Source organism: Glycine max, chromosome 13 (assembly GCF_000004515.6).
Source record: "Glycine max cultivar Williams 82 chromosome 13, Glycine_max_v4.0, whole genome shotgun sequence".
Lineage (NCBI taxonomy): Eukaryota > Viridiplantae > Streptophyta > Magnoliopsida > Fabales > Fabaceae > Glycine > Glycine max.
The window spans coordinates 35061748-35086625 of NC_038249.2; the positions used below are offsets into that span (position 1 = coordinate 35061748).

General features: G+C 33.4%; 3 protein-coding genes across 4 annotated transcripts; all 3 read left to right on the plus strand.

Annotated features, from left to right (window-relative positions):
- The first annotated feature begins 894 nt into the window (after positions 1–894).
- Positions 895–14983, plus strand: LOC112998788 (uncharacterized). Its single transcript, XM_026125153.2, has 16 exons — positions 895–2362; positions 2478–2627; positions 3088–3236; positions 3322–3532; positions 3692–3926; positions 4014–4164; positions 4264–4568; positions 5954–6117; positions 9836–10356; positions 11708–12989; positions 13115–13222; positions 13398–13594; positions 13670–13880; positions 14054–14291; positions 14376–14526; positions 14660–14983. The coding sequence occupies exons 1-16, from the start codon at positions 976–978 to the stop codon at positions 14966–14968; spliced, it is 5769 nt and encodes a 1922-aa protein (XP_025980938.2). The 5' UTR covers positions 895–975; the 3' UTR covers positions 14969–14983.
- LOC100801370 (uncharacterized protein At1g08160-like) lies at positions 9758–10851 on the plus strand. Its single transcript, XM_003541708.5, has one exon. It carries the CDS (start codon positions 9859–9861, stop codon positions 10468–10470), a length of 612 nt encoding a protein of 203 aa, XP_003541756.1. The 5' UTR covers positions 9758–9858; the 3' UTR covers positions 10471–10851.
- Positions 14984–20346: 5363 nt separating the features above from the next.
- On the plus strand, positions 20347–24063 carry LOC102660295 (G-type lectin S-receptor-like serine/threonine-protein kinase B120). 2 transcript variants are annotated; one of them, XM_006594577.4, is made up of 7 exons: positions 20347–21858; positions 22043–22153; positions 22266–22495; positions 22582–22792; positions 22894–23131; positions 23225–23372; positions 23570–24063. In XM_006594577.4, exons 1-7 carry the CDS (start codon positions 20556–20558, stop codon positions 23870–23872), a joined length of 2544 nt encoding a protein of 847 aa, XP_006594640.1. In that variant the 5' UTR covers positions 20347–20555; the 3' UTR covers positions 23873–24063. The 2 variants fall into 2 exon arrangements, with proteins under 2 accessions (XP_006594640.1, XP_006594639.1); XM_006594576.4 differs by having other exon boundaries at positions 20349–21858; positions 22254–22495.
- Positions 24064–24878: the final 815 nt, after the last annotated feature.

Consider the following 24878-nt stretch of genomic DNA (forward strand, 5'->3'; position numbering starts at 1 on the left):
GTAAACTAATAACAATCTTATCAGCTTATGTGATTATTTAGTGAATAATTAGTCCTTTATATATAACTCTTCCATGCCGCAAAAGCATCAAGGCAACAAATTAATTGACTTGACTTGTCCCTTTGTATAGGATGAAGTTGACTTCACTATTCACGGTTTCAAGATATGGACAAACCTGGCCCTCTAGAAAAATAATAAAGCAGGCAACTAGTCTTTCATCAGCTGAATGGAACACTGTGAGTCAACTAAATGGGAAAAGAAATATAACAATCCACACGTTTACACGAGTAATTTCCGGATAATTATAATGTTCGTAAGCAAATCAAATTACAAACTCAAAATATATTAAAATAATAAAAAGACAACAAAGTTCTTGTTAAAATATTGAGTTTTTTTTTTTTTTAATTCACAGTGCTCTGCATTCTAAGTATCAGTTGATTCCGTCCTAACCCAATGGCATATGCTTCCTGAATTATAAATTTCATTTTTATGTTAATACAAACTGAAAATTTATTCTGAGTTTAACTCAGTTAATAATATAGTTTATTTATAGAGAACCTAAATTCGGTTACCCATATTACATCTTTATGAAGGAAGGAAAATTTTTAAATATGACAAACTCAGAACCAAAGATTAATTTTGTAGTCGACTGAAAGAATTAAACTTGTAAAAATATTTTAGGATTTGACAAAATAGGTAAAGATTTTAATCTCACAACGAATTATTATATGGTCAGGGGATTATCATGTGACTATAGTCTCAACCATATGATACGTAATGAAATTTTTTACTTTAAGAGAAGGTTAATGAAGTTTGATTATATGTCATGTAAAAATCAACTGACCAAAAACACGTAATGATTTTTTTTCCTAAATAGGTGGTTAAAAAAACAGTAGGGGATCAAACTAATTGAGCCTTCTATTCAACAGACAGATCGCAACAATAGAAAGATAAAAAGTCCCAAAGGAATTTTGAATGAATCACGGGATAGACATAAACCTCGTTAACTGCACAGTTGCATGGTTTAAGAAGACATCATCACACTATATTCACAGTTCTGCAGACACAGTGACAGTGTTGAGCACTAATATTATGGGATTCCTAAATGCTTTGCTCATAGTATTTCCCATCATTTTCCTGGGTTTGACCTCTGCCACGGACACCCTTACATCTTCTCAATCCATTAGAGACTCAGAGACAGTAGTAACTTCAAACGACAGTGTCTTCAAACTTGGTTTCTTCAGCCCTCAAAATTCAACACACCGCTACGTAGGAATCTGGTACCTCTCTGACTCCAACGTCATATGGATAGCTAACAGAAACAAACCACTCTTAGATTCTTCTGGGGTTTTGAAAATCTCCAAAGACGGTAACCTCGTGCTAGTTGATGGAAAAAACCATGTTATTTGGTCGTCAAATGTGTCAAACACTGCAACAATCACTTCCACCGCTCAACTTTCACGTTCCGGGAATCTAGTGCTGAAAGATGACTCCACTGGACAGACCCTATGGGAGAGCTTCAAGCATCCTTGTGATTCAGCAGTGCCAACCATGAGGATCAGTGCTAACAGAATCACAGGTGAGAAAATACGGTTTGTGTCGAGGAAAAGCGCTTCTGATCCTTCTACTGGCTACTTCTCTGCTTCCCTTGAACGTTTGGATGCTCCAGAAGTGTTTTTGTGGATTAATGGAACTCGCCCTTATTGGAGGACTGGTCCATGGAATGGTAGAATCTTCATTGGGACACCACTGATGTCAACTGGGTATTTGTATGGATGGAATGTAGGATATGAAGGGAATGAAACTGTTTATCTAACTTACAGTTTCGCCGATCCTTCTTCGTTTGGAATCCTTACCTTGATTCCACAAGGAAAGCTTAAATTGGTAAGGTATTATAACAGAAAGCACACGTTGACTTTGGATTTGGGAATTTCTGATTGTGATGTTTATGGCACGTGTGGGGCATTTGGAAGCTGTAATGGGCAGAATTCACCAATATGCAGCTGTTTGAGTGGATATGAACCAAGGAATCAAGAGGAGTGGAGTAGGCAAAATTGGACTAGTGGGTGTGTGAGAAAGGTGCCACTCAAGTGTGAGAGGTTTAAAAATGGGAGTGAAGATGAGCAAGAAGATCAATTTTTGAAACTTGAAACTATGAAAGTTCCAGACTTCGCGGAGAGGTTGGATGTCGAGGAAGGTCAATGTGGAACGCAGTGCTTGCAGAATTGCTCTTGTTTGGCGTATGCATATGATGCTGGCATTGGATGCTTGTATTGGACTAGAGACTTAATTGACTTACAAAAATTCCAAACTGCAGGAGTTGATCTCTACATCCGTCTCGCCCGTTCAGAATTTCAATCCAGTATGAGGTTTTTTCATTGTTCTCTGTTTGTGTTTAACCTTAACAAGTGATAGATTATATTCTTACAATTTATTGTTTGTTAGTCTGATGCTGGATTTCTTTTAACTTTTTGTAGGTAATGCACAAGAGCATACTAATAAGACAAGAGGCAAGAGATTAATCATTGGAATTACAGTGGCAACTGCTGGAACAATTATCTTTGCCATCTGTGCTTATCTAGCCATTCGTAGATTTAACTCGTGGAAGGGAACTGCTAAAGATTCGGGTAATAATCAAGCCTTAATGGAATTAGGAAAACTTATATTTAAGAAGAGTAAATGGTGCTTATTTTTTTCCATATCTGCTTCTAACTTTGATGCCAACCACTTATTCGCTTAATACAAACAGTTTATAACAACTTTGAGTTTGGAAGTTTAAAGATTGTATATATTTCATAGGCAATATGATACAAATGGTCATTATTTTAACAATTTAGCATGACATCTTTTCTGTGGTACAAAGGTATTTTGGAAAGAATTTATGATCTAATTAAATAGTAAAGAGTAAGATGAATATCGATCTCTACTCATTTAATGGAGTTTATTTAAGCACTAACAGATTATAAATGGTTTCTCCATGGGTGGTTTTTTACTTTTTTTTTTATTATTTCATATAAATTCGAGATGAGAAGAACAGTTGTTATTTTATTCTTTCCAGAAATATTAATTCATTTGGAACATGTCCAGAAAATCAGAGTCAAAGGGTGACTGAGGTCCAGAAACCAGCTAAACTGGATGAGCTACCGCTATTTGATTTTGAAGTCGTTGCAAATGCCACAGACAACTTTCACTTAGCTAATACGCTTGGAAAGGGCGGTTTCGGTCCGGTGTACAAGGTAATATATTTTGTCTAGTGGCATTCATATATACATATCATGTATTTCTAATTCTTCCAATTTAATTTTGTTCAATTTGCCTTAGGGATTATTGCCAGATGGCCAGGAAATTGCAGTGAAAAGACTCGCCAAAGCATCTGGACAAGGTCTAGAAGAATTTATGAATGAAGTGGGGGTCATTTCTAAGCTACAACATCGCAATCTTGTAAAACTTCTCGGATGCTGTGTTGAAGGAGATGAAAAGATGCTCATCTATGAGTTCATGCCAAATAAAAGTTTAGATGCATTCATCTTTGGTTAGTTTATACATCTATGTATTTCACCTTCTAAACATTCAGGTCACTCAACATTAGTAAAATGAAAAATGAACAGTTTATTTTGATTCCAATTCATTCTGTTCCTGTAAGCTAGCAATCATTTTGGCTAAAAAAAATTCTTGTTCTTTTTCTTTTCAGACCCACTCCGGCAGAAACTGCTAGACTGGACAAAACGTTTTAATATAATTGAAGGAGTTGCTCGTGGCTTACTCTATCTTCATAGAGATTCTAGATTAAAAATCATACATAGAGATTTGAAGGCAAGCAATATCTTGCTAGATGCAGAGATGAATCCAAAAATATCAGACTTTGGTTTGGCTAGAATATATAAAGGCGAGGATGAAGTTAATACCAAAAGAGTTGTTGGCACATAGTAAGTATATATGCCTAGTTGTACTTGACATTATTGGCATATTATTTGCTTTGAGAATTAACTCGTTTGTGATCTAAATAAATACAGTGGCTACATGTCCCCGGAATATGCAATGGAAGGACTGTTTTCTGAGAAATCAGATATCTATAGCTTTGGTGTTTTGTTATTGGAGATTATTAGTGGAAAAAGAAACACTAGTTTTCGTAATGATGACCAGTCTCTCAGCCTTATAGGATATGTATGTCTCTTCCTACCTCAGAACTTTCTTAATTACCTTTGGTTGCTATCTATTATTTCCATTCATTTTCACACATGTTCTATGCTGTTTTTAAATTAGGCGTGGAATCTATGGAACGAAGACAATATTAGTTTTTTGGTTGATCCAGAGATATCAGCTTCAGGATCCGAGAATCATATTTTTAGGTGCATTCACATAGCATTTCTATGCGTGCAAGAAGTTGCAAAAACAAGACCAACTATGACTACTGTGCTTTCGATGCTTAATAGTGAGATTTCCCACCTCCCTCCTCCTAGGCAAGTCGGATTTGTTCAGAAGCAAAGTTCATCAAGTTTAGAGTCTTCTTCTCAAGAAAATCAGTTTAACTCCAACAACCATGTAACTCTTACCGAGATGCAAGGCAGATAACCATATGAATCATCTTAACTGTAAAAATAGCTGCCATTTTATATGCTGAAGATATTAAATAGATGATTATTCAATAATGTTTATAGACTAGAAGTCTTGTTTTATGGATTATCAGAAATCCTTCAACTTGTTAGAATTGGGAACTTTGGGATTTGACTTTTCTGGACTTCTAATATAACAGTAATTCTTTAAGGATGGCATTTAATAATACTAACTGGCAGTAGTGCTAAGTAACATAGATTAAGGATATGTTCAATTAAATAAATGAAAAGTGAGTTGATCAAATATCAACAACAAAAAACCACTTAACAATAGAAGCTTTTGGAAAGAATAAATGACAATGGACCAAATCTGAAATAGAGAAAAATAAAGTGGTCAATATTGGCAATTCAATCAATGATGAAAACTCAGAAGTCAAACCGCTAGGATATTGCTATATCTCTAATTGTATACTCTTCCCATCAAGATCTTAGTTATAAAGAGGGAAATTCAGGCATATACTTTGTTCCTGAGGTACATATTTGTGTATGATATTAAGGTACACAATCATTTGGTTTCATGCTAGTATCCAGTTGTTTGAGTGGATGCCTCTTTGTATCTATGCACTTATTCAAAATGATATGAAATAAATATGTTTAACTTCAAAAAAAAAAAAAATCAATCACCACTTGTTCTCAAGTGCTGTAAAATTTAGTGTTGACGTATTCCATACAGTAAGGGCGTTGCACTTATATTTCAGGACTCATTACACGGAAAAAAAAATTCTCTTAAAATGCACTAAAGCAACGCCAGGATTATTTGTGCGCTTAAAATTGTTCAATCACAGAGTAATCTTAGCAGATACAAAACTGACATGAGTTATGGTCAGACAACAAATTGAGCCAATTTTTGGTGTCTAGTGCTTATAAACAAATAAATAATTTTCATAATTTAGAAACTACAGGTATAGGCTTGCAAAGTGGGGAATTGGTTCTCCTTATTGCAATCATTGTCCCTTAGTTCAAGAAACTTCTATGCATGTCTTAAGAGACTATTCGAAGACCCTATGAAGTTGGAATCACCTTGTTGCTATAGAATTTAAAAGTGATTTCTTTGGTATGCAATTTCAGGATTTGATAGAATTTAATCTTAAGAGTGATGTTGGTCCTCAAGGCTATTCTCCTTGGCCTGAATTATGGGCCACAACTTGCTATTATTTTTTGTATTGGAGGAACATACAACAACATGATGATTCATTTGTTTATGCATGCAAACCTTGGGAAGAAATCTGTCATTATTAGAAGAAATACAAATCTGCCCAACTTCAATTTAATCCCTCTGGAAATTATGTCAAAGAGGAAATGGAGTTCTCATCCTGAAGGTTGGTTTTGCTTGAATACAGATGGATCTTTGAAATCATCACAAGGTATGGCTACTTGTGGAGGTCTCCTGCGAGATCATCATGGCAGATGGAAAATAGGATTTGCGAAAAAGTGGGGTGCACTACAACCTTTCTTGCTGAGTTATGGGGAGTTTTACAGGGCTTCCGTATTGCTAGAGATCAAGGTATGCAAAATATCTTGCTGCAAGTAGATTCAGAATCTGTTGTTAAAAAGCATTAAAGGAGGGGAAGTTGGATGCATATCTGGAGCACCCTTGGTTCGAGTAATAATAGAATTGATGAAACAAATTGAGGTCAGTTTATGTTATTCATATATATAAGGAGGCTAATAGGTGTGCAGATGCTATGGTTAGTCTCGCATGTGATATGGAGGCTGATTATATGATTTATGAGGAACCACCAGCTCCTTTGCTGCAGCTGATTAGTTTTGATGTAAAGGGGATCTCTAGTTGCACTTATTATTATTTAATACTAGCATGATACCTTGTTCTTTTAACAAAAATTCTTGATTACACATTGGCCTTTTTCCTTAAAAGATATACATTTCACCTGCATAAATATTTTGGGGGTCATTAATAAAATGGGCACGTTAAAGACAATATGCATTACATGCAATTATTATTATAAGTTTTGGTGCTAACCGGGTAAGCAAAGGAAAGCAGGGAAACAAGGAAAGCATCAGCTAAACCGTGGTGGCTAAGCTGGAACCATAAGAAACCTTTAAAGCTGACATAGTCACTATATAGAGTAAACACCACATTTAGAATGAAAGGAATCCTCTCTCATTAGGCTATCATATTTCATTCGAAATAAGTTCATAGAAACTTTAAGTGCTAATTGATACCAAGAGTGTGCGACAAAAAAATATATGTATGATCGGTAATATGATGTAATAGAAATAAATAAATAAATAAAGAGAAATATATAGTATGTTAATAAAGTGTTTGATATATGAGTGATTATATATGGTTATTCTATTTCTTTTTTGTTTGAGACTTATAAATTAAAAGATATGCTTAAAAATATTTATGATTATTATATAAGTTTTTATAAATGTTTATTTTGAACTTTTTTTAATGCTTTTAGAAGTTAAACATTATAAGTTCTAAAAATAAGTATCACATTTTGTATATATATATATATATCACATATGCAAATGGATTCTAAGATTTGAATATATAAAAATTATGTGGCGCTTTCAAATGTAAAGGCCTAGTACAATTTGCATATGTCCCATTGGCAAACGTCTAAGCAAAATTAATATGTTCGAATTGGCCTAGCACTGTATGAACACGTGGTGTGGCACTGGACTAACGGCGTTTTCTTCCTGCACCCTTAATACTATTTCTATACCCAACATTTTGAGTAAAAAATTAATTTTACTCCTTATTCATTTAACTTTAACTTGAACTATGGATTGGGAATCCGTCTGCTACATCATTCACGCCGTTTTCATTGTCCTCTCAAATTCTTGCATCTTCTTCTCTTTAATTCGTGGTTCGTTTTCATCAAGCAGTGTGTGGTCGTCGTTGGTGTACATCGTTGTCCAAAATCACCATCGTGAGTTCTGCTTTCTCTGCACTTTTCTTTCTGTATTGAATATATGGATTGACAATCCGTATGAATCATACAGATTAACAATATGTATGGAGTAAACGAAGGAAAAAAAACTTATCAGTGACAACGCAACGCTACTCACGATAGAAGAGGAGAGGAAACTCACGGAGGACGACATGAAATTGTCGGAGGAGAAACTATGGAGGAGCCATGAACAACACACACCATGAACAATACCAACACTAGTTTCACAGAGGAGAAGGAGGAAACCAACGAACGTATCAAAAATTCCAAATAAACAGTGTCTTATAAATTGCCGATCCGTAGGCTATACGAAGAAAAGAGAAAATGAAGGAACGAAGAAGTAAAAAAAGGTAAAGTTAGAATTTTTTTAAAAATATGTTGGGTGTTGAAGAAATTTGTTGGATGTAGGAAGAATAACCCCTTTTCTAAAACCCATTTGATCCTACGAGGCCTTGCTAAGGCCCAAGCTATTCACATTCCCTTTTTTGCTCTTTTTCATAAATTTTACTTTATTTTTTTATATTTCCCAAAATATTGCTCTTTCCTCTCAGTCTCACATCCTCTAATTTTTTTTTTCAAATTTTATGAAAATTATTTTCTATATTATAATTTTTTTATATATTACGAAAACTAACTTTTGTGATTTTTTTTGTTTCCATAATGTATTAAGATATAAACATATGAAAAAACTTATTTCTATAAAGAATATAAGCGAAGAAAAAAAATGGTGGTGTAAATTCCATCTCCCCGTTGCTAATCACAAATTTGTCAACATGAAGATTAAGAACTATGTCTAAGACATGTTAAGCTCAAGACCCGTCTTATTCATTGTATAGGTAAGTTAAGGCCTGTCTCATTCATTGTATAGATAAATGGCACCAACAAAATTATTGGGCTGGTTTATATATGCTAACTGCTAAGAGGCCGAGAGTGAGATAAACTTGTTATTTGTTGACTTAAAAAAAAGCAAATTATACTTCCCATGAGGTTAGTGTTTATTGTATTCAATGTCACTCCTTTTTTATCATATACAAGACTCTCTTATTTTTTTTACTATCCATTACATTGTGATCTTCTAACCCACTAACACTGTCAAAGATAATGAGAAAAAGGAGAAAGAAGTAAGGATATAGTGACATCGCCATCATGTTCTCGACCCCTATAAAGGTCGCATTGTCATACTTGATGAAACAGTTGTCAAGCTGCAATGCGTCGCAGCAAGAGGTGAAACAGAGGTTGTTGAGCTGGGTGACCACAAGTGACACATAGCGAGAGTATTGGTCGTTGATGAGGTGTCGCGACATTCGAAGAGGCCGTAGACGGCGTTGGAGGAGGCTGAAACAGTGAAATTGTTGTGGTTGACAAAGGCGACGGAGTTGACAATGGAGGTGAGGAGTGAGTTGATAGTGTTTTCGTAGGCGAAACCCGATGTAAATTTGGATTGGGAGTAGATTTGAACAAGAGTTATAGAGGTTTTTAGGGTATTTCACCAAAAATTAACATCATTAGTAACGATGACTATTTAAAAAAAACAAAAAAAAAATGATTTTAGATAGAGGATATAAGTGTAATAAGCATTAATCTCAGGGGTGTGTGAGTGTAATTTGCTCAAAAAGGAAACATCAATTATTTTTAAAAAAAAATAAAAAGAAAATACCCATTTGGATTGATTTTAGTGGTGAGAGTTGGAAAAAATTACACAAGATCCTAAGTTCTAACCTTATTGTCACTCCTTCAAAAAAAAAAACCTTATTGTCACAATTGTATTAAGAAAATGCAAAAAGCCAAACAGAGTATTGTAATTAGATGTATTTTTAAAGAACACGCCATTAAAATCCTTATTCCTCATATATATTGAGTTGTACACTTTTTTTTTAACACCCATCACCACCCCTCACTTTTGTTGTAAATTTTCCAAGTTAAACAATGCAATGGCTCAAACAATGACATCTCTATATAATTTTTCTTGTGTTTTTTAAAGTATTGTGAATGATACAGCATAAAAATTTTATATAAGCGAGGCACTTTATGCCGACAGCTATATTGCTTGCGATTGCATGTTACTGTATGTAACATAACACTTGAATCTAAAGAAAGGAACAAAATCGTTGGCCAAAGAATCCCATAGATGTCTTGAGTTTCATGCACGAAATTCTGAAAGCGATAGAAGTATACCAATTAACAGAAAAGGTTTCAGAGGTAGGTTTCAGAGGTAGACTTATAGTTCACAACAATATATAAACATCACATTAGATTTGCTTCTTCAATCAAACAAAAGCACTAGTTATCTTGTCCTAATAGAATTAGAGCACCCCTTCAGAAAAATGGCTCATCCTCCCACACAATCGCAGTCTAGAGCAGCCAATAAGCCAAAACGCTCAAACCTTCTTCGTTGCATTGCCATTTTCATACTAGCCTTGATCATCCTTGTGGGCATTGCTGTGATCATAATTTGGCTAGTTTTGAAGCCCAAAAGGTTGGAATACACTGTGGAGAATGCTGCAATCCACAACTTCAACTTAACCGATGCAAATCACCTCTATGCCAACTTTGACTTCACCATAAGATCCTACAATCCCAACTCTAGAGTCTCCATATACTATGACACTGTGGAGGTGTCAGTGCGTTATGAGGACCAAACTCTAGCAACCAATGCGGTTCAGCCATTTTTCCAGTCACATAAGAATGTGACCAGGCTTCATGTGGGCCTCACGGCCCAAACCGTGGCCCTGTATGATTCTGTGCCTAAGGACCTTAGGCTCGAGAGATCCTCTGGGGATATTGAGTTGGATGTGTGGATGAGGGCAAGGATAAGGTTCAAGGTTGGAGTGTGGAAGTCAAAGCATCGTGTTTTGAAGATTTTTTGTTCTCCTGTCTTGGTGCACTTTTCTAAAGGAAAGAGTTTCGAAAGGGCCCCTTGTGATGTAGAACTCTAAACAAGGCTCACTCACGTGTTCTCTCTACCCCTTGTTATTATTTGTTCTTTTTTGGTTTATTTTTCCTGAGTTTGTCATTGTTAGTTGATGCTATCATTCTTTTGTCAGCGTTGTTGTAATTTTATTCCTGGCTTGTTTATTGGTTTTGGTTTTCCTATGTTGAAAAATAGTTGTGTCATGTGTGGATATAATACGAAAGAAGGAAAATTGGCTGTTATTCATCCAATTGAGGCAAGATTGTAACTTGTAATCATTCTGCACGTATTGTCCTTCAAAGTTATACAGTTTTTAATTTATTGGGCTACCGCATATAGTGACACTTTGACTGGTCAGTGGTCATATCATGAGACTCATGAATAGATTGGATTTCAGATTTTTCAACTCATGGAATTCGTTGATTATAATCGTACAAGAATTGCAACCTATGAATGGAAACAAAAGAAACCTCATTCCTGCATATCAAATTTGTTAAGGAATGAATTTAAATAGTTTAACAGGTAATTATGGTTAAATAAAATATTTTTTCTATCTGCTTATTAAAAGTATAAGTAATTATTTGTTTAGTCTTATATATAATTATATTGTTTATTTAGTACTAGCAAATATATATATATATATATATATATATATATATATATATATATATATGCACTTTTAATCTCCACGCATTAACGTTATTTATAATATACTTTTATATAATATTTATCAAATAAGTTGAGTAGGTTACTGGTTTTCACATAATCAAGGCTTAAAAATTTTGTTAAGAAATTTTACTTGATGGCGTAAAATGATACATCTTTTTAAGTAATACAAAAAAAAAAATCCATGAATTAAAATCTGAGTATAATACACGCACGAATCTTAGCACACAAATAGAGCATCAATCTCTATCAGGATTGGCGTGTCAATGAAGTAATATTGTGAAATATGAAGTCACACAGCCAATAAAATGTAAGCAGTGAATTTTGAGGGTCGAGGAAGGACTTGTTGATATATTCCAACCTCAAACATAGTTTTCTTCAAAAGAATTTAGTTGAATGATCACGCGAAAATTCACATATTGACAGTGTATTTCCTATAAATGCCAGGTAAAATTTCAGACTGAAAAGAACTGGACACTCATGGAAATGATTATCAATTTTATCTGTTCAACTCTTGATATAAAATTTCACAAACGGTGCTCTAACGTGTGATATTGTAAATCGTTTGCATTGTCTTCCATTCCTGAACATAAAAAAAATACACTGGTTCAGTTCTGGCAATGGGATTCAGTACTGGTGGAAACACGTTACCTGTTTTTCTCATTCTGTCAAACTTTTACATGAATTGGGTCACTGCCTTAGACATCATTACAGTGTCTCGATTAATGAAAGACCCTGAAACTGTGACCTCTAACGATGGTGCATTCAAGCTAGGATTCTTCAGCCCCGGAAACACATCAAATCGCTATGTAGGAATCTGGTATCTCTCCGAATCCAATGTCATATGGGTGGCCAACAGAGGCCAACCACTAGAGGATTCTTCAGGTGTTGTCACCATATCCGACGACAGAAACCTTGTAGTGCTGAATGGAAGAAAACAAGTGGTTTGGTCATCAAATGTCTCAAACATTGAATCCAATTCAACTGCCCAACTTCTAAACACCGGAAACCTTGTCTTGCTGGATAACATCACAGGCAAGACAATATGGGAGAGTTTCAAACACCCCTCTAACACTTTCACACCAAATATGATAATTAGCACTAACCAAGTGACAGGAGAGAAAGTTAAAGTTACTTCGTGGAAAAGCCTTTCTGATCCAGCCATTGGAACCTTCTCTGGAAGCCTTGAGCGTCTCAGTGTTCCTGAAGTGTTTGTTTGGAATCAAACACAACCATGCTCAGGTCCATGGAACGGTCAGGTTTTTATTGGTTTGGCTACGATGTATACTTCTGCATATCTGAATGGATTCAGCGTAGAAAGGGAAAATAGCGTAACTGTTCAGATAACCTATACTTTGCCAAATGATTCTTTCTTTGGCACCATTTTCTTGAGTCCAGAAGGCAGGATGGTTTACACATCCTGGATCAACAGACAACTAGTTGGGAAGCGGGTAATTCAACAAAGTAACTGCGATATTTATGGCTTCTGCGGCGCTTATGGAAGCTGTGATTCGAATAAGTTGCCAATAATATGCAGCTGTCTGAGAGGTTTCGAGCCGAGAAACCGAGAGGAATGGAATAGGCAAAACTGGACTAGTGGATGTGTGAGAAGGGAAGCACTGCAGTGTAAGAGGAGTGGAGCCAGCAAAGAAGATGGGTTTGTGAAACTGCAGATGTCTAAAGTGCCAGATTTTGCACACCAGTCATCTGTTTCTGTTGACACATGCAGAACTGAGTGCCTGAATAATTGCTCTTGTACAGCATATGCATATGATGCTGCCATTGGCTGTATGTCTTGGAGTGGAGAGTTAATTGACATAGTAAGGTTCTCACGTGGAGGAGTTGATCTTTACATTCGCCAAGCTCATTCAGAACTCGGTAAGTGCAAGTTTTTTTTTTTCCTCTAATGTATTTAAATCCGGAACCTTGTAAATACTTTATTCAACTTCTAGTCCAATATTCAGATTCTGATGTGAATATATGTTAACTGCTATACAATACAGATGTGGGGAGAAACATGACATCAATTATCATAGTTACAGTGATAGTAGGAACACTGCTTGTTGCTACTTGTGCATATTTCTTGTGGACATGGACTTCTAAGAGTTCTGGTATGTTTGTTTGTTTTAAAAATCTTGATTTTAATACTTTATTAAACTATTCGTGTTCTTTATTTTTAATGGCAAACTTAATCTAATCAGATGTCTTTTTTCTTCTGTGAATTTTCTTTTTTTTTGTGCCCGGGTGGCTGTTGTGTTGGATTTTGGTTCATGTCCATGCAATCAGCAAGAATGGAAAGCCAACCATCGTTGGTGCTGAGGGAAACCCCTCCAGAAAACCGAAATGCAGGTCTTAGTGGAGATCTGAATCAAGTTAAAATCCAGGACCTTCCAGTATTTAACTTTGAAAACATTGCAACTGCAACAAATTACTTCAATTTAGCTAATAAGCTAGGCCAGGGTGGTTTTGGTTCAGTGTATAAGGTACCATAGTCATGTGAAGTTTGATTCCAACAATAATCTGTGCAATTTGAAAATTTTATTAAAATTTTCTTCTAGGGAGTATTGCAAGATGGACAAGAAGTAGCAGTGAAAAGACTTTCAAGAACATCTAGACAGGGGACAGAAGAATTTATGAATGAAGTGACTGTAATTTCAAAACTTCAACACCGTAATCTCGTAAGACTCCTAGGTTGCTGTATTGAAGGGGAGGAAAAGATGTTGATCTTTGAGTACATGCCCAATAAGAGTTTAGATTTTTATCTGTTTGGTTAGTCCACCTTGATTTGTTATTTATTTATTTTTTTTATCTCTGTTGTGAGGACAAATATGAAAGCCGTTTATCTTTTCACTAGTGTACTTTACTACTAAATTTCAAAAGACAATTTTTCTTCTTTTCATATAGCTTCTTCAAGATTACCTCACTGTCTATTGTTTCTTCAGATCCAGTCAAAAAGGTAGTTTTAGATTGGCAAAAACGATTTAATATAATTGAAGGAATCTCTAGAGGCTCGCTTTATCTCCATAGAGATTCTAGATTAAGGATAATACACAGAGACCTGAAGCCAAGCAATATCTTGTTGGATGGAGAATTGAATCCAAAAATATCAGATTTTGGTATGGCCAAAATCTTTGGAGGCAGCGAAGATGAGGCCAATACTAGAAGGGTGGTGGGAACATAGTAAGTGTTCCTTCTTTTTATCCAAGGTCATATTATCATGCTAAGCACCATAATAGTTAACTTCATCTTGAAATTTAAATGCAGTGGCTACATGTCACCTGAATATGCAATGGAAGGGCTGTTTTCAGAGAAATCAGATGTCTTTAGCTTTGGAGTTTTGCTGTTGGAAATAATTAGTGGTAGAAAAAACTCAAGTTTTCGTAATCACGAGCTGTCATTGAGCCTCTTAGGATATGTAAGCCTTTTCAAATTAATTCCTAGTTTGATTCATAAATCTCTACTTTCTTTTGCTACTTACTACAAATAATAATTATGATAAACCTTCAAATTTACAAGCGAGCATTTATCTCTTTTTTTGTTTTTTGAAGGCATGGAAACTATGGAATGAAGAGGAGATTGTATCTCTGGTTGATCCAGAAATATTTAGTCCCGATAATGTCTATCACACATTGAGATGCATACACATCGGACTTCTATGTGTACAAGAATTAGCAAAGGAGAGGCCTACTATGGCCACTGTGGTTTCAATGCTTAATAGTGAGATTGTGAATTTTCCTCCTCCACAGCAACCCGCGTTCATACAAAGACAAATTGAGTTGAGAGGAGAGTCGTCTCAACAGAGTCACAATTCAAATTCCATCAATAATGTCACTGTCACAAATTTGCAAGGTAGATAGAAGTTGAGTATGACAAATTGAGTTCAGAAGAGAGTCATCTCAACAGACTCACAAATGTAATTCCATCAATAATGCTTCGATTAGTTTGTTTTCAAAGTAAACAAATATGTAAAATAAGAATATAAGAATGTATTTTTTGTTGATTTAAAATCAATTAAGATAATTACAATATACTTATATTGAAATCATATCCCTGCTTTGAGAAGGACATTAAACACCTCCTCCAAAGGCAGAAAGCATTAGGTGCAGGCTGCTCTCAAGAAAGAGATGGATGCTCCATTTACAATATTACTATCACAAACATACAAGGCCGATGGAAACAGACTTGTAACCATCCATCTTTTCTCTGTTTATGGAACATTAATTTTTTATATTCTAAAATAAAAATAGGAATAGTGTTTTTATTCCACACCTTAACAAATAACATGTCAACATACAGCATTTTCTAACACACCTTTTATTTTTTATTAAAATTTATTAGAAATTATAACATTATAAGTGTAACTCATTAAATAAAAAATGAAACTCATAGAATCTTTTAATTTCTAATAAAACTTCAGATAATAATAATAATAAAAAATATGTTCTAAAGAATATGTTAGATAGTATTATTAACATTAGAAAAAAACATTTATCTTTTTGTTAATATTTTTTATTTTTTATTCTATTATATTTTTATCCAGATTAGTTGAGGCCCAAATATGATATTCAAGGTTGTTGCTATCACTCTTATTTTATACGAAATAGCTACTATACGAAGGTGTAGAAGGCATGCGTCACCCTAAGTTGAACGTAAAATACACTTTTTTAGAATATAATTAATTGATTATAAAATTAACTAACTTAGAATATTTGATTCTTTAAAAAATTATTGTGCATGTCTAGAGGTGAAAATGAAAGTCAAGTCAAGCTTTATTAGGCTTGAGCTCGGCCTGAGTTGAATATGTAAGGCTTGAGTTTGACTATTACCTGTCATAAGTTTTTTTTAGGCTCGGCTCGACTTATATAAAAGTTTGGCTTGGCCCACGAGCCTATTTAAAAGTCTGCTTAAAGATGTCTTTGATTAATTAATTATTTTAAAACCTAGTGAAATACTAACTAAAAAAAGAAACTTATAAAATTTCGTATAAGTAATGTACAAATCGAAAAATAATTAATAAACAAAATCATATTGAATTCAAGTCGTTAAAGTATAAAGTATATTAAAAGAAAATAAAAAGAGCATAATATTAAAAAATGTATGGATTAGAGATGATTTGCAGAAAATAAATTTTATTCTACGTGAACAGTGTGCAAAACTGGAATTCTAAAATCCTAGAATTATTCTCCTCTCCGAAAAAAAACTCCCTAAACTAAAACCTTGGTGTTGTTATATAGGTCCTCAATCCCAGAGCTTACAAATTTATTGTAAGTCAAAGCCCATAAACGAAATAAAATAAAATATGGACAAGATAAGATAAGATGTGATGAAATAAAATCTAGATAGAATAAAATCTGGATAAGATAAGATTTGATAAAATAAAGTTATTATTATTATTATTATTAGTAGTAGTTAAACAAGCCGGCTTGTCAAGTTTAACAAATTTTTTTTTTATGGTTTCAGCTTGCTCTTTTTATATAAAAATGTTTTTTAAGAAGTTTGAGTTTGACCTTTATAGTAAACAAGTCAAACCGAGTCTAGCCTTACATAAATCCAGCAGAAGGCCCTCGACAAGCTGTTCGACTCATTTCCACCTCTATGCATGACCACTGAAATAATAAAATATTTAACGATTGGATTCTTGAAATTATATATATAGTAATTCTACTAAAAATTATTCTTAAAGTAATCACTCAATTAATGAATATATGAGAATTATTTCAAAACCAAAATTGAGGTATTTTAGTAACCATGATCACGACAATGGAAAACAAATGCTACTAATATACGGTTGAAAAAATATGTGAGAGTTGTGAAAGCAACAAAAAATATGTGAATTGCCACTTGCAGAATATTTGGACCCTGCTCCGATTTTTCTTAGTTGACTGTTGAAAGTCAACTTCACATTCATACGTAATGTCTAAACTCTAAAGATTCCAAGTACATGCAATTTCCAATTTTCCATCAAACAGGCGCCATTCAAGAGTTATCGAAACCAAGTACTACTTCGATTCTATATATCTGATTGATGTTTGAGCTTAATATACTACTATTTAATACATATTTAATTAATGTGAAATGTTGTTATATTTAGATTATAATATTTTTATATAATAAATTACTATTATAATAATTATTAAATAAGGTTGTATATTGGTATAAAAGATAATTAATGGTACTTTAAAATATCAATATATATATATATATATTGAAAGTAGTAATTATTAAGTTATGCCTTCATCTTTTAATTGATCATATACTCATAGTACAGAGTCATCCTAAATTTTAAATGTTTTTAAAATAGTTTCTTATTTAATTAATGATACTCTAGTCCTTTAAAATTTTTAAATTTTATTTATTTATTTTTCAAGTATAATTTTGAAATTATTTATACCAGACATAAAGTTTATCTCATTCGATTTATATACATAAAAATTATAAGAATTAATTAATGTTTGAAAAAAAAACTCATAAACATGTGAGGAAGACGTGAAAAGTGAGCCTCTTACTTTTCATTATTTTTTAGAAAATTAATTATATATTCTAAAACATTTATTTAACTGCAAAAATTATAAAAAGAAAATAAAATAAAAAAGCTTCCCACTCATCATTTTCACTCCACTTGAAGGGAGACTAATCGTTTTGGAGCATCTTATTTTTAGTTTATGAAAGAAAGTGAAGGAAAAAGAAGGAAAAAAGAGAACGGAAAAAGAGTAATAAAATGAGATGAGTTTTGAATTGTTTAATAAAAAATAAAATTAAAAGAAATAAAGTTTTGAATTAATGTAAAAAATAAAAAATAAAAAAGAGAAAATAAATAGAATGACATATATACCTAAAAAAGAAAAGGAAAAACATGATAAATAAACAATGTCAATTTAGTCATGCTTCTTTAAAAATGTTAGTGTACTCCACAGAACTTTCTTTCTTCCTTTTAGAACAACCAAGGAAGGAAGGGAACAGATTTTAAAGGTTTTTGTTCCTCTCCAATCCATTTCTTCCCCTCTTTTTGCAAACAAACGAAGTGTTAAAGATTCTTTCTTCCTTATTCTAAATAACGAAAAAATAGTACTTTTGTTTTATTTTCCTCCATCTTCACATGTTCATACATATATACGCTAAATGTTTTGCCACCAAACTGGCAAACTGGTAAAACTCATTTTAGAATAGAAGAAAATGTCAGAGTTGGCAACTGTTTTGTTAAATGAAAAGGATAGAGAGTCAGAATAAGAAAAAAAAATGATAGCTGAGTTGATTTTATTTGTTAATTATTAGGATTTGATTGATTAAGTGTTATAACTTAACTTAAGTTTAAAATTTGACTTAATTATTTAAAAGAGTCGCGCTTAATTTTTATTTTATTTTTGGTCGATTCTGTTTTTATTTTCTGGGTGAATTTTCGGTTGCTGGTACGTAGAAAAATGATTAAACAAATTGTGAGATAATATTCGAATTACTCGGCACGCTCACGTTTATGTTATACTTGTTTTGTTTGGTAGGCGTTTATGTTATGTTTGTATTAGAAGTCAAATAGAGAGAAAAAGTACGATAAGATAAAATTAAAAAAATAAATGAACGTGTTTTATATTATTTAAAATATTTTAATCTAAAAATCATTTTTTTCTTGTTATAAATTATTTTATTATAAAAATACTTATATTTTAATTTTTATATGTTAAAAATTATTTAACTTTTTAAGAAATTAAAACAAAAATGAAAGAGACAAAAAATTTCCACTTTTAATTTATTTTTTAAAAAAATCCGTAAGAAATAATTTTTCAATTTTTTATACTATAAAAATATTTAACCTTTTAAGAAATTAAAACAAAAATGAAAAAGAGCACAAATTTCCACTTTTATTTTATGTCCGTTGAAAAGAAAAATCTACCAAGAAAGTCTAGCTTAAGTGATTGAGCATGTTCTCTCAATGTTCTAAACCTGTGATATTATATTTAATTTTTATGGATAAAAAAAATCTTACAAGTCTTTAAAAATCTTTCATTTTTTTATTTTTCATTTTAACTAATAAAAATTGATATTTTCTATTTTTCTCTTGGTTTGTACACCTAAAATTATAGTAGTGTGCAATACAATTAGACTTAATATATGTTTTTCCTATTTGAAATATACCTATTTTTTAGATTGCTTCTTATTTAATATATTTATTTATTTATTTTCTTACTTGACGTTTTCAATTTTTTGATTTCAATACATGTGGTTGGTATGAGACCATTAAGCAATAAAATAACATATAAAATGTTATTCTATCACTTCCATATCACCTCTTTTAGACGACGGTGGCAGCGGTGGCTCCTCCTTTGCCTATCTTTAACCTCATGAAATTTGCAATGAAGATGGAGATTTGTTAAATTTGATTAGTCGATTTTAAAGTCGGTCAAGTCAATTCTAAATGTGTATTTTTAAAAATTATTAAAATTATGTTTAACAAAACTAATTGGAAATTAAAAAAAAAACTTATTAAATTATAAGTGATTAGTAAAATTAACTGTTAAAGTAATTAAAAAATGTAAAATAATTAAAAAACAATAAAATTATAATTTATTTAAAAATGGTAGATAGGAAATATGATAAATATATTAAGGACAAATAGGAAAAAATATAAAAAAATTAAAAAAGACTGAGAAGCTATTAAAAATATTTGTTTATTAAATAATCAAATTAATTTTTTAAGTAATAAAAAAATTTAAATTAATCAAAATATTTTACTAAACATAATCTAATCACGTGAAAATTAAAAGAATGATGTAACATTTTATCTATGATGTTATCACTTAACCGTCTTATATTAATAACAAGTATAAAAAGAAAAATAAAAATAAAAATTTCATATTGGAAAATATTTTTTTTAATAAGTAGCAGAAAAAGGAATATATCTTACCTTAAAAAAACATATTTAAGGTAAGTAAGTATATTAGTGTAAGACTGTGTTACTTTTTAATGCTAAGGATAGCCGTGAAAAAGAAAGTGCGATAATGTGTATCAGCTGAGGTGGATTCTCTTGTCTCTCTTCTCTGCCGCATTGTAAGCCATTAAGTCAAGGATTAGTCATTAATAATACAACTTAATGCCGTACCTTTTTCTTTATTTAATATTCATTCTTTGCTTTGACAAATAAAAACAAAATTTTAACATCAAGTTACCTATAGCTATGCCTATGACAATGAGTGTGACGTCGTGTTCCATTTTCAACTCTTTCTCTCATCTCCGAGCCGTGTTTTCAACAACCACTACACAAACGTGTCTTCTCATAAATGAAATCCGGTCCTCTTCACCCCCTTCATCCCAAACTCATTCTGTCAAATTAATACGTTCCATCTTCTCCCTTTTCTCATTTCATCACAGTCACACCCACTAACTAAAAAATTATCCTTTTATGCTTTCATCACTGCCACTCTCACCCCAAGAAATAATAAGAATAATAATACTATGGCAGCGGCGATGATGATCTCCTTTTATCTTTTTCTCTTTTCTTTCCACAATTTGTTTTCTTTAGCAGCTAGTTCAAAGATCAGGATCACGCAGGGTGTCACGATCAGGGACAAAGAGCATGAAACTTTGGTCTCAGAAGAGCTCAACTTCGCGATGGGTTTCTTCAGCTTCGACAACTCCTCCTCCCGCTACGTCGGAATTTGGTACGACAACATTCCCGGATCAGAAGTTATATGGGTGGCAAACCGCGACAAACCCATCAACGGCACCGTAGGAGCCATCACAATCGCAAATGACGGCAACCTCGTAGTCCTCGATGGAGCCATGAACCATGTCTGGTCCACCAATGTTTCCATTGATGATAACAACAAAAACTCCTCAGCAACTCTTCGTGACGATGGCAATCTCGTACTCACATGCGAAAGGAAAGAGGTTTGGCAAAGCTTCGAGAATCCAACGGATACATACATGCCAGGTATGAAGGTGTCAGTGGGTGGATTGAGCACTAGCCATGTCTTCACTTCATGGAAATCAGCCACGGATCCTTCAAAGGGAAACTACACTATGGGGGTGGATCCTGAAGGGTTACCTCAGATAGTGGTTTGGGAAGGGGAAAAAAGAAGGTGGAGAAGTGGGTATTGGGATGGTAGAATGTTTCAAGGGTTGTCCATCGCAGCAAGTTATCTTTACGGTTTCACGCTTAATGGGGATGGTAAAGGTGGTAGGTACTTCATATATAACCCCTTAAACGGCACTGATAAGGTGAGGTTTCAAATAGGGTGGGATGGGTATGAGAGAGAGTTCCGATGGAATGAAGATGAGAAAAGTTGGAACGAGATTCAAAAAGGGCCTTTTCACGAGTGTGATGTTTATAACAAGTGTGGGAGTTTCGCGGCGTGTGATGTGTTAACGTTGTCCCCCGAGGATTTAGTACCTGTTTGTACTTGCATACGAGGTTTTGAACCGAAGCATAAGGATCAGTGGGATAAGGGGAACTGGTCGGGTGGGTGTACGAGGATGACTCCACTCAAGGCTCAGAGGATTAATGTTACTTCCGGGACTGGCGTTAGTGTTGGAGAGGATGGGTTCTTGGATCGTAAGTCTATGAAGTTGCCGGATTTCGCACTTGTGGTTGGCACGAATGATTGTGACAGAGAGTGTTTTAGCAATGATTCTTGTACTGCGTATGCTAATGTTAATGGATTAGGGTGCATGGTGTGGCATGGGGACTTGGTTGATATTCAACATTTGGAAAGTGGAGGAAATACATTGTACATACGCCTCGCTCATTCTGATTTAGGTAAGGTAAAGAGTCCCTTTTATTTCAGTTTCCGTGAATAACATTTCAATTTTGATTTTGACTTTAAAATTGTCTATGAATATGAAGATTATGAGAAGGGAAGAATCTTTAAAATTTCTCACGAGCTTCTATGATGGTCAGGTTCTAATAACATACATGACTTTTGTGTTTTCAAATTATACAGATGATGGTGGAAAAACGAACAGAATTGTGATAATATCAACTGTTGTGGCGGGGTTAATCTGCCTAGGAATCTTTGTATGGCTGGTGTGGAGATTCAAGGCAAAACTGAAAGGTGAAATATTCATCTCCCTGCATCCTAATCTTTTTTTCTTAGATATTTGAAATGCTGTTTTTGATTTTGACTTAGTGTGTGTTTCTCATTTTCTTTCTAGTTCTGCCTACAGTTTCCTCAGTTTCTTGTTGCAAGAGTAGTAATGTACTACCAGTTTTTGATGAAAACAAGAGCAGAGAGATGTCAGCAGAATTTTCAGGATCAGCTGACCTTACTTTGGAGGGGAACCAATTAAGTGGACCAGAATTTCCAGTTTTCAATTTTAGTTGCATTTCTATAGCCACAAACAATTTCTCTGAAGAAAATAAGCTTGGGCAAGGGGGTTTTGGCCCTGTCTACAAGGTAAAAATGCTTCTATTAAGCCCATCTTTTAGTAATAAAAAAAGTCTTGCTAAAATGTAATGAAAATTATTTGCTCCATTTACCAGGGAAAGCTTCCAGGCGGAGAACAAATAGCTGTTAAGAGGCTTTCAAGACGGTCTGGCCAAGGCTTAGAGGAGTTCAAGAATGAAATGATGCTGATAGCCAAACTACAACACAGAAATTTAGTTAGATTAATGGGTTGCTCTATTCAAGGGGAAGAGAAGTTGCTGGTATATGAATACATGCCAAACAAAAGCTTGGATTGCTTTTTATTTGGTATGTTTCTTCACATTAACCATGCTTGTTTCTTTCTGCATTTTTTAATTAACATAATTTTTTCTTAACAATTTTGCACTTTTTGGTTATCGCCTTGACAGATCCAGTCAAACAAACACAACTACCTTGGACAAGACGTTTTGAAATCATTGAAAGCATTGCGAGAGCATTACTTTATTTGCACCGTGATTCAAGACTTAGAATAATTCATCGAGATTTAAAAGCGAGTAACATTTTGTTGGATGAAAACATGAACCCGAAAATATCAGACTTTGGCTTGGCCAGGATATTTGGTGGGAACCAGAATGAAGCCAATACGAACAGAGTAGTTGGTACATAGTAAGTACGCTTTGATTTTGCTTGAATGTTGAATCATCCATTTGTAAATTTTTACTTGGACCAAACTAATCTTAATATATAACTCTGCTGCAGTGGTTATATGGCCCCTGAATATGCAATGGAAGGTCTGTTTTCAGTCAAGTCTGATGTATACAGTTTTGGTGTATTACTACTAGAGATTTTGAGTGGCCGCAGAAACACTAGCTTTCGTCACTCAGATGACTCAAGCCTCATAGGATATGTGAGTACCCTATTAAACTTTTTTTTTTTTGTATCAGTGCAATTTGCATAAATATGTTATGCAAATTCTTAGTTTTGCTGAAATTTCTAACTTGTTTAGAAAAACTAGTTTGATAAATGTGTGCCAAGTTGCAACATTTTTAATACAGAGTTAATTGAAATGCAAGAAGCTAATGTTTTATGATGGAATGGGTGTAGGCATGGCATCTTTGGAATGAACACAGAGCAATGGAGCTTCTTGATCCTTGCATTCGTGATTCTAGTCCTAGAAACAAGGCTTTGAGATGCATACACATAGGGATGTTATGTGTGCAAGATTCAGCAGCTCACAGGCCAAACATGTCTGCTGTGGTGTTGATGCTGGAAAGTGAAGCAACAACTCTTCCCATGCCTACGCAACCTTTGATTACTTCAATGAGGAGAACTGAGGACAGACAATTTTACATGGATGGCCTTGATGTTTCAAATGATTTGACAGTCACAATGGTGGTAGGGAGATAGAAATTGATTCCAGTCCCTTTCTGTGTCAGTTTTGTTTGCACTTCTCTTTCACCCTTCACACATACATTCATAGGGCTCACTGTTTTAGTTTTTCCCTTATGACCCTGGCGAAATTAAACTTTACTATACTCTTAATATTGAATACACATTTGTATATATCAATGACAATTGGTATTTTGAGACTTCAGAAATGTGATTTGTTACCTGACAAATAGAATGAAAAATGACTAGGATCACTTTATATGGGGTAGGCAAGTATGCAACATAGAAAAATTGAACTAGTTTCACATCATAAAAAAAGAAAATTTAAATTTGAGTTTGTCGACTTCACTTCAGGTGCTATCATGTTACATGTATGCATGTGTAGGTAATTTTGTCTTCAGAAAAACTTGGGTGGACAACAATCATGATTCTTGTACGTGCTCCACATGCACAGAATAAGTCCGAAAGTCAACAAACTAGCTTTTTCTTTTACACGTGATTTGTCCATTATTTTCAACTGCAGGAATTACTTTAGTAGATAAAATATATTTTCAGCCATTAACTTTCATAGTCCTTTTCTTTTTAACATATTTTTAGGATTTGTTTCGACAGGAAAATGTAAGTTAGAAAGAGCAAAAAATAGAATTAAAATTGCATATACCACAACGTAAAAATTCATTTAACGTACACACTTTTTTTTTTAAAAAAAAAAAAACATGTACACTATTTCTAAAGGTGATATATAAATTTAAACTATTAAATTCCTTAAAAAATACACATAAGAGTAACCTACCAACTATTGTAAACTATAGTCCTAAAAATATGAAAGTAGAACGGTGTCTTCAATTATAATGCTTTTTATACGTTTTGTTTCACTAATTTTTAAGGATAAATTACACTTACATATCTCTTGAGATTTAATAAATTTTGATTTGATTGTACTCCTTTATTTATTTTTTTCACTCCACAAAAATATTCTTTAATTTATAGGTTAAATTTATTTTTTATCCCTTAATTTATTTAG

Coding starts and splice junctions, on each gene's coding strand:
- LOC112998788 (XM_026125153.2), top strand. CDS start 976: ATGAATCACGGGATAGACATAAACCTCGTTAACTGCACAGTTGCATGG. Junction 13,223..13,397: donor ATGGACTTCTAAGAGTTCTG/GTATGTTTGTTT, acceptor CCATGCAATCAG/CAAGAATGGAAAGCCAACCA. Junction 13,881..14,053: donor TTTAGATTTTTATCTGTTTG/GTTAGTCCACCT, acceptor TTGTTTCTTCAG/ATCCAGTCAAAAAGGTAGTT.
- LOC100801370 (XM_003541708.5), top strand. CDS start 9,859: ATGGCTCATCCTCCCACACAATCGCAGTCTAGAGCAGCCAATAAGCCA.
- LOC102660295 (XM_006594576.4), top strand. CDS start 20,556: ATGGCAGCGGCGATGATGATCTCCTTTTATCTTTTTCTCTTTTCTTTC. Junction 23,132..23,224: donor AACAGAGTAGTTGGTACATA/GTAAGTACGCTT, acceptor ACTCTGCTGCAG/TGGTTATATGGCCCCTGAAT. Junction 23,373..23,569: donor ACTCAAGCCTCATAGGATAT/GTGAGTACCCTA, acceptor GAATGGGTGTAG/GCATGGCATCTTTGGAATGA.